This window comes from Abramis brama (genome assembly GCF_963993115.1).
Source record: "Abramis brama genome assembly, chromosome: 2".
Classification (NCBI taxonomy): domain Eukaryota; kingdom Metazoa; phylum Chordata; class Actinopteri; order Cypriniformes; family Leuciscidae; genus Abramis; species Abramis brama.
The window spans coordinates 29,060,748-29,070,456 of NC_139964.1; the positions used below are offsets into that span (position 1 = coordinate 29,060,748).

The 9,709-nt window shown below is 39.2% G+C and overlaps 1 protein-coding gene across 3 annotated transcripts in view; it reads right to left on the reverse strand.

The window, feature by feature from the left end:
* Positions 1-8,151, reverse strand: part of mast1a (microtubule associated serine/threonine kinase 1a) — a 58,556-nt gene extending 50,405 nt beyond the window's left edge. The window contains exons 1-2 of one of the 3 annotated variants that reach the window (XM_084104235.1): positions 7,387-8,151; positions 1,495-1,523 (exon numbers count right to left, since the gene is read on the reverse strand). In XM_084104235.1, the coding sequence (XP_083960361.1) occupies positions 1,495-1,523; positions 7,387-7,437 (80 nt within the window). In that variant the 5' untranslated portion in view covers positions 7,438-8,151. Of the gene's footprint in view, positions 1-1,494; positions 1,527-7,386 lie in introns of all 3 variants that reach the window. The other 2 variants (XM_084104234.1, XM_084104233.1) reach the window with 2 other exon arrangements.
* Between the last annotated feature and the right edge of the window lie 1,558 nt (positions 8,152-9,709).

A 9,709-nucleotide genomic window follows, 5' to 3' on the forward strand; every position in this document is an offset into this window, starting at 1 on the left:
ATGTTGGCATCTTTGCCATTATGCCAAAAAACCATATGTTGTTTCGATGCATGGAGATTGAAGTCAACAACAAAAGATATGGGAAGCGTTTTCTCCAGTCTTTTAAAAGTTGATAAGACTATTCATTTTGCTATCCTAACTATGCACAGTTTATGGTTGGTTGCAATTTATTATTTGCATGTAGCATTTTTCCCCTCCTGTCTGCGAAACTATTAGGACAGACACATTTTGGGACCGGCTCTAGTACTCCAGCATCACTCCACTGCTGCAGACCCGCAGTACTTCAGTACTTCATCTTAAACACTGGTGCATTGATGCCCTCATATGCTATGTCACTTCAAGCCTGAACTGCATTACTGAACCCCATACTGTTGCACTCAGCAGTACTGCACTTCAGTATTACTGCATAATGTCTCTCCATCACTGCATCACCGCACAAGTATATCACTGTATGACTGCATCGCCGCACTAAAGTTTGAAAGCATCCTTGCATTAAAGCATTAGTGTATCGCTGCGTTCCTGCATTGCTTGACTGATGTATTGCTGCAGCCTCGGGTTTGAGCCTCCTTTGAGGACAGCAAGACGTAAAGACGTAACTATTATGACTGGATGGGCAGGCGGACCAGTGAAAGTGATATTGCGTCCATGCATTACTCTGCTGTGTTCCTGCATTTGTGCACTAGTGCATTGTTGTTTTCCTGCCTTACTGCACTGATGTATCACTGCATTCCTCACTGCATTACTGCACTAGTGCATTGTTGCTTTCCAGCATTGCTGCATGAAGTAACCATCTGTAACAGACGTTGCATCTGTAATTGCATCTGTAACAGACGTAAGCCAGTAAGAGCTGAGCGTGTGTAAACCTCACTCACCGGGCCTCTATCGCTAGCGGCTGTCGTAGCGAGTCGAGAAGCACCGGTTGCATTTGGTGCCGTGACCCGGATGGGAGTGAGGTTTAGGGGGGTGAGTGTAATGGACGTAGGCCAGTAAGAGCTGTGCGTGTAATCCTCACCCCCCTGGCTTTAATCGCTAGAGGCTGTGGTCTTTAGTGCCCTTGTTAGTGCACGCACCTGCCACACCGGAGACCCCGGTTCGAATCACCCTTGGAGTGGGTCGAGTAGGACTGGTTACATTTGGTGCCGTGACCCGGGTATATTACTGTATGTATTACTTCCTGAACTACTATATTCTGTGCTGCCACACTATTGCAGCATGATATTACTGTGACCCTGCATTCTCTGTTCAGATGTGGTAGGTTTCCAACTTTCGTCTGTAAATATTTCATTCAGCACATCAAGTAATTTCAATGTTGACAGGTGTAGCGAAAAATAGACACAAATCTGGGGTTGTTTGTTTAGGATTGAGTTTGAGAAAAGTGCTTTTACTCAGTACCACATTATGCTAGGTCCCAGCAAAAAAATAAAAATAATCCAGACAACATTTGGACAAATAAATGCGGAATCAAATCAAGTAAAGCAGATTTGCTACACTCACCCACTGCTCTTCCTGGGCAGGGGAAGATCCTTCTGGAAGAGAGAGAGAGAGAGAGAGAGAGAGAAATGATAGACTGAGTGATTATATTACCCAGTGTAAAACGATACCATCAATAACTGCCCAATACCAGTTTGCTTTAGGACATAAATATCTTGATGAAACCAAACTGGAATAATCTTATGCCAGCTGACATTCATTATGACCCATAATGCTCTTCAGATCTCTGAGAGGGAGGACAGCACTTAGGGGAGAACAATCCCAAAACATTAATGGCCAATTACACAAACAAGGTCACTGGAGAGAGAGAGAGAGAGAGAGAGAGAGAGAGAGAGAGAGAGAGAGAGAGAGAGAGAGAGAGAGAGAGAGAGAGAGAGAGAGAGAGAGAGAGAGAGAGAGAGAATACATGTCAGATAGCGGGAAAGAGGCCATGCTGGTGCACGTGATGGTACACTAAGGGCTTCTGTCGGGGGGAAATGACTTCACCCACTGTGACTCACTTTGATGACATCGCGTGTGACAAGGGCTTCCCTGCCAGCATGACTGGCGCCACTGAGCAACTAATGGAGGATTAACTGGACAAATAGTCTGTGGCCAGTGTGTGTGTGTGTGTATGTGTGTGTGGGCTGCGTTCTACACTTTAAAAAAAATACTTTAATTTTTTTGCATTCATAATAATCAAACAAAACATGTTACTTTTCTATTTACTGAAAAAATGGCGGATGGACGGACAGCCTGATGGATGAAGGGATGTATAGAAACACATGCAAATTAACACTGAATTGACACATCATTTTCAGTTAAGAATTTATATCGTCAGACAGACAGACAGACAGATAGATAGATAGACAGACAGACAGACAGACAGACGGACAGACAAAGGATGTTGCAGTTGACACAATGAGGGGAAGCAACAGTATTAGAGAGCAGATCAATTCACTACATTAGGAAAAAAAGACTGAACCCTTCAAAAGACTCTGTGGATGGATGTATTATTTGAAACAGCTTATATTTTTATTTTAGCTAGAAGGAAATGCTGTGCAAAACTCACATAGGTGGTTTCTTACTGGCCCAAGGTCCACGTTTTTAATTTTTTACACTTTTTACTTCATTGGAATAGTGCAAACTTTGGTGACTTTGTGACTTTCTAAATGAAAAAGCTAAACGGTCTTGAACAGAATCAGATAAGATAACACTGATCTGGTCTGTTTTGACGGCTGAGGATCACAGGTATGAACCCTAAGTGAGGAACACCAGAGGGTTAACACTTCGGGTCAGGGATTTCAGCAAACCTCTAACCCTATATGAGCTAAAAAAAACAAAAAACAAGGAAAACCACTCAAAACTGAGCTCCGATTTCCACTCCGAGACTGTGTGTGACTTTATCTCGTACATAAAATGTCTTTCTGCTTATCGACAGTCTGCACTCCACGGGGAGCAAGAGAGCGGGAAAAAGAAGCTGCTATTTTCTCCACATCAGCACTTCATTTACATTTTCATATTTCCGTTCTCCTCTTTGAACTCGCAACTGTGAGAGGAAAACCGTTCTCTTAATTTATTCGTTAGAACGTCGTTTTCTGCACTTTGTTTGGATGTTTAGGTCAAAGGTCAAAGATTTTATGATGCGACAGCATATCCCAACACTGCTGTACTGTCTTGCTACACTCAAGTACGTACTTGTAAGTACATGAATTGGGATGCAGCCACCTTCTCAAGCCTCTGTTTCTACTTTTCTCTCATTCCCAATGGAGTGGCCATAAGCTGAAACAATATAAGACGCGGAAAGTAGCATATCCACTGCATGCACTTGACATAGTGGCAAAATACGATATTGACAAACACTGGGCTCATTAAGTCTGTGAACTTCCAGACCGGTGACGAATAACATTCAGCCTACAGCTGAGACTAATGAAACAGACTGGGCTCAACGCCCAGAGGAGAGAAAGCCCCCTCGTTCCAACAGGAGATAAAACGAGGGATGGAAAAGAGGAATGAGGGTAATAACGCAGCCGCCACACTGCAAGACCAGGCTGTCAATCATAGAGCGGCTACAGACAGGCTGAAATTACTCCACATATATACACCGCTGAGTATTTACTGAATCATCCAGGATTCAATGTTTTAGCAGCCAGAATATAATACAAAAAACATATATTATTACATACAAGATATAAGTTGAGATTCTCTAATCAATATTTTTTGTTAATTTTTTTTAATATGATCCATATAGCTATTCTGTTTTATAGTAATAGAACAATATACTCATAATCATCATGCATATACAAGTATGATTTATTTCAGTGAATCAGTTTACACTGTCGATGAATTGATTCAAAACTCTAACGGAACAATTCATCATGATTCAAAAAGGGCCCAGTCTCCATGTGAGATTTTAGTGTGTTTTGGTAAAAGAAAGTTTGGGGTCAACAATTTTTTAAAATAAATTAATACTTTAAATCATCATGGATTATTTTATCACTGTTTCCACAAAAATATTAAGCAGCACAACTGTTTTTAACATTAATAATAATAAGAAATGCGTATTGAGCATCAAATCATCATTAGAATGATTTCTGAAGGATCATGTGACACTGAAGACTGGAGTAATGATGCTGAAAATTCAGCTTTGATCAAAGGAATAAATTACATTTTACTGTATATTACAATAGAAAAGGGTTATTGAATAGTATATCACGATATTACCTTTTTTCTGTATTTCTAATGTAATATGCAGCATTGGTGAGCAGGAGAGACTTTAATTATGAAAAAATTACTTTTGAACGATAGTGTAAATTAGTGCATATAAAAAGAACTAATACAATAGTAAAATATTAAAATATAATTATTTTCATTTAGTGGCAAAACAGTATGGAATTATGCATGTATTGTTTTAATTACCATATTATACTTTTGCATTTACATAAACATCACAATACCCATCACTTCTTTACATATATACTCTCTATCATATTTATTCTCCAATGCCATAAGCTGTTAACCTGCCATTAACTGCCTAATGGGGCTTAAAAGAGCAGATTGTGCCTGTCCCAGGAAAACCAGACCCTCCCTATCCAGTGTAGGGCCTCTGATAGCCTGATGGTATGGACTTGAATGTGTGTTGTTGAGAAGAAGTGTGTTTGTGTCTCTGTAAGCATTTCCCGTAAGCTTATGCCTCGGTAAGCATTTATAAGAATCAAAGTGGTTGCTAGTGAAATCTATGCATCCTGTATGTCACACACACACACACACACTGATCCATGCAGTATCCTAACTGACTGTGGGTTTTCCATCGCTTTGACGCACCTTCACACAATAAAGCTGCATCCAACCATTAAGCTTCCTTGAATTCCTGAGAGGTCAGTTCCCAAGTGGACAGATTTCTCAGAAGTGCTCCCTGAAACAAAGCCTTAAGTTGGTCAAAACTCCCTGGCATCCCTGAAAGCAACCACTAATTTGTGGTCTACATTTAATCACCCATAATGCTTTGCAGGCTAAAAGCCATTCCAACTTCGCATCTCCAAAATCCAGATGGCATTTTGTCAGAAAACAGAGTTGTAAACCTGGATATGTGTCTCCCGGGGTGTAGATCCTATATATGACAGTGAGTGAAATTATGTTTTCTTTTTTTTTTCATTAACCTTAAAGGGGACTTCTTTTTTTTTTATTACATATAATATTTTTCCCTGAGGTACACTTATAATGTAATTATATTTTGAACCAAAAACAGACATAATATGGTTTTAACAGCCCTACACTGTAAAAAAAAAAAATGGAATTTTACTGTTTTATCTTTATTTTATTTTTTCTTTATTATTTTTCATGTATTTTTGAAATGTGTTAAAAAAAAAAGTCACATTTCCTGTGTAAAATTACATGAAAAACATGTAAATGACATGTAACTTTACGGTTTTTTTTCTGGCACCCCAGCTGCCGGAATATTACCGTTTTTTTATGGGGATTTTTTTTTTACAGTGTATCCTTCAAATAACCTCTTTACAAAGCCTGATTTACACTGTTACAGATTTATAAATGTATATCTCAAGCCACTCATATCTAAAGTTAATATACATTAGAGGGATCTGCAGAGTGTCTGGTGCTACTCAAAGCCAAAAACAACTCAAGATTTATATTTAAGATTGTTTCCTTCATTTTACCTATCATTAGTTCTTATGGTGTTTAGATTCTGTTCATATTACCTTACAGTGACTGAACACGCCAGGTGTCTGAAGTCTGAACACATAAGGTGTTCATTGTGGCAAAATTTGCGGAAGAAGCCAATAGACACCATATTCACAGTTTAGTTTCAACTTTCAATACTTTTTTCTCTAAGGAGGAAGTTTTGAGGTTTGAAAGTTACAGAATTAATACCGTTTTTAATGATACAATGAACTCTTTTATCACAAAAAAAAAAAAAAAAAAAAAATCAAGGAATGTTTTATTCCTCATTGAAATGACTAATTTCATTTTACAAGTAACAAGTATAGACATTTTGCACTGAAATGCATCATAGTGCTTGGCATATAATAAAAAAGTTACATAAATTACTGTCAATGTGAGCAGCTAATACTGATGTCCAGCACTTTAAACTAAAGTATAAACACTGAGTTCTCTTATTTTCCAGTAAAGGAACTGAAAAGTGGTGCCGTTTTTGCGAAATCACTAGCAGTCTGGGGTGGAGTGCAGCGGCGCTCTGAAACCCAGATCAGCTGGAGCTTGAAAATGGCTTGTTTATTTTCAGCAGTGAAAGAGGGGAAGTGAAAGTAATACGCACACTTTTTGTTTTGACTTCATAGAACAGCAGATGGTTTCCGTGCTGTACCAACAATAATACGACAGCTCAAAACCTCTTTTATGCTTTTTTTTCCAGTTATGTTGCTCTGGGCAAGAACCGGAGACATGAAAACAATAACTCCCAAACCACAAAGCAAATATGAACTCCTGTGAGTACGCTGGAACCTAGTGAGTAACTTACAATGAAAACAAATCTAATCCTGTTACGATTTAGATAGCACTTTACACTTTACATTCTGTTGGCAAAGAAATCAGTGTTAAGTGTTTAAGTGTTAATAAATCACACTGTGAAAACTAGATTAGTAAGAAGTCACAGTGGCCAGTGATTACCCAGCCAGTTTATTATTATTATTTTTAAATCAAAGTTCAGGGATCTCTTTATGATGAACAAACTTAGCTATCTTTAAGTGCACTAAAAAGTGAACTAAATAAAAGAAAAATAATCGACTTCAATTAGCATTCACACTGTCCCTGGCCTTGAAAATGGATTCACGTCTTTTTGGTGCACTTCATTTACATTTTCATTTAAAGAGATAGTTCACCCAAAATTCTGTCTTCATTTACTCACCCTCAAGTCATTCCAAACCTTTTGTTAAGACTTTTGTTCATCTTCAGAACATAAATGAAGATCTTTTAATGAAATCTGAGAGATTTCTGTCCCTCCATTGACGGTCTACGCAACTCTTCATTTGTGTTCATTTGTGTTCTGATGATTAACGAAAGTCTGGAACGACATGAGGGCGGTATGATGACAATTTTCATTTTTGGGTGAACTAACCCTTTAAGGTGTTTTTGTTTGTTTTATTGTCTTTATCCAGTCCCCATTCATTGGAATGGCACTGAAAATAAATTTTCAACCGTTTTGCTAACTTCTGCCATTTTGCTAATTTAAGCAAACGAAGACACACCAGCCAACCCGATGTCCGCAAACCCCAACGCGCTTAATAATTGACAGACAGAGGGAGTTTCAGATTGGTTCCAGTCAAACAGCTGGGATTTCTCAGTCATGACAGGCAGTAGAGATATTGTATATGGGATGTAATACCATAAATGGCTTGCAACAGCTTTAATGTGATCCAGTTTGTGAATAAGAAAACATCTCACCTGCATCCTCCGCCGGCGGATGATACCGGAGTCATCCATGGCATCGCTCATCGTGTCTGTCTGACTAAAGCCCTTCACATCCAAGTCCACGTGGTGACAGACGCCTACAGCTGATGTTCAGAAGTTTTCCTCCGTTTGCATTTCCCCCCTCAGGTTGAGAAGATCATGGGCGTTGCAAAGCGATGCGCGAGACACATCAACAACAAACACACAGCTGATGGAAAGTACATCAGTTAACGTTAACTGTTAAAAAATAAACCGGAAATCGTTTTATAATTGATTAAAACGCTCCGATCTCGGGTCAAAGTGCCTGGTTTTTACAGTCAGAAACGAGTAAAATATTCATCTTGAGTGCTCTAGATCTTCACTTTTTCTGTCCGCGCGGGCACGACCGAGGCGCGTCCTTTCGGAGAGATCGAGGTCCTCTTTGGACATCTGGAGCACTAATGGACCACGGTCTGTCCCCCAGAGGACATCGACATCAGATCATATTCGCTGGCTGGCAGCTGGATCAGTAATGGCATCATTTATGTGAAATGCATCCTGCTCTGATTGTTGCCGTGAGCTTCTTTCTAAAACGAAGTATAGCAATCATTCCTTCCTGTGGTACACTGATGAGTGCACGTGAAATCTGCACTGGATACCGCCTCTGCTGATAGATCCAAATACACAGTGTATGTGGAGAATGCGCGTGTGTAATAATGAATCTTCTCTCACTGCCAAGGAGAAGCATACGTTAACCCTTTGAGCTCTGAGCTGATGTAGGGGGCGCCCAGCAGAAGTCAATCTTGCGAAATAATTGCAGAGCGAATTGACTCTTACTGTATAATGGTATATAATGTATTGATTAATATATCATGTTTTTTTGTGTGTAATGTATTTATTAAAAGTATTTTTATATATTGTGCCTAATTCCCCTTTTAATAAATGCAATATATTTTATTATAATATATTATATTTGAAGAGTTCAGATGCAAAAGCCTCTAAGTGCCATCTGAAATTTTCTTCTAGAATGACCATTTTTATAAAGCTTGTATATTTAAGTTAAGTAATTTCACTTAAATGACAATTAATAGGTAATTTGCATTGCCATTTAAGTGAAATTATTGAACTTAAATATACAAGCTTTATAAAAATGGTCATTCTAGAAGAAAATTTCAGATGGCACTTAGAGTCTTTTGCATCTGAACTCTTCATTTGTATGTGTAGGTGTATAACATATAACATTATGACCAGTCACAGGTGAAGTGATCATCACTTATATATTATATCGATATTATATCGATAATAATCAATGTGTTAGGTGCAGGAGAAATGGGCAATAAAGATCCGAGGGACTTTGACAAGGGCCAAATTGATATGGCAAGGCGACTGAATCTGAGTATCTCTGAAACGGCAAACGCTGTAAAAAAAAACAGCGAAAAAGTAAGTGTTCGTGCTGCCTTAATTTTAAGTTTAGTCAACTCAAATATCCAAGTTTTCACTTAGTACAGCTTCACATTTCAAGTTAACTAAAATTAAAGCTACACTGTGTATTTTTTAAGTTGATTCTTAGCAAAAAACACTTTGTTCTTTCAAAATGATATGTGCTCATTAATGTGTAATTACTTCTACCAACTAATCAAGTATTCTCGTAGCGTAGAATCTGCCATTTAGAATACGTACGAGCGAGTCGCTCGAATGGCGGCAGCCATGTTGTGCCTCCATCTTGAAAATACATTAGCCAAAGAGGGACATGCCTGGAAATTCAAGCTTCGCCTTTCGCGTTTTGACACTCAGTGGCACCGTGACGATTGCGAATAAGGGGGAGATTACTCGCGACTGCCGGCAGATTTGAAATAATACGGCCACCGTAGGAGTTAAAACAGCCTCGGAATGGGAGGAGCTAGAAAGTAATATTCAGTTGGTAGTCATAAACAATTTCACCGCTAGATGGAACAGCAATTTTTTTCACAGGCTTGTGGGTTGCACCCAGTCAGCAGAGGTGAGAATTTACAGAGAAACAAGTGGTCTGAGGAGGGACAAACCACAAACCTGCGACAGGGTGTTGGGCTCGCAAGGCTCATCGATGACCGAGGGCAGTGAAGGATATCCCGTCTGATCTGAGCTGGCAAAAGGACTACTGTGTAACAGGTCACACAAAATGTTAATGATGGTTATATGAGGAATGTGTCTCAGCACACAGTGCATCACACTCTGCTGTGTATGATTAGTCAGAGTGACTTTTACATCATGGCACCAGTGGGACGACGACAAGCCGATGGAGGGAGTGTGACGCTCAGTGTTCTGCTGGGAAACACTGGGTCCGGCCTTTTAATGTGGA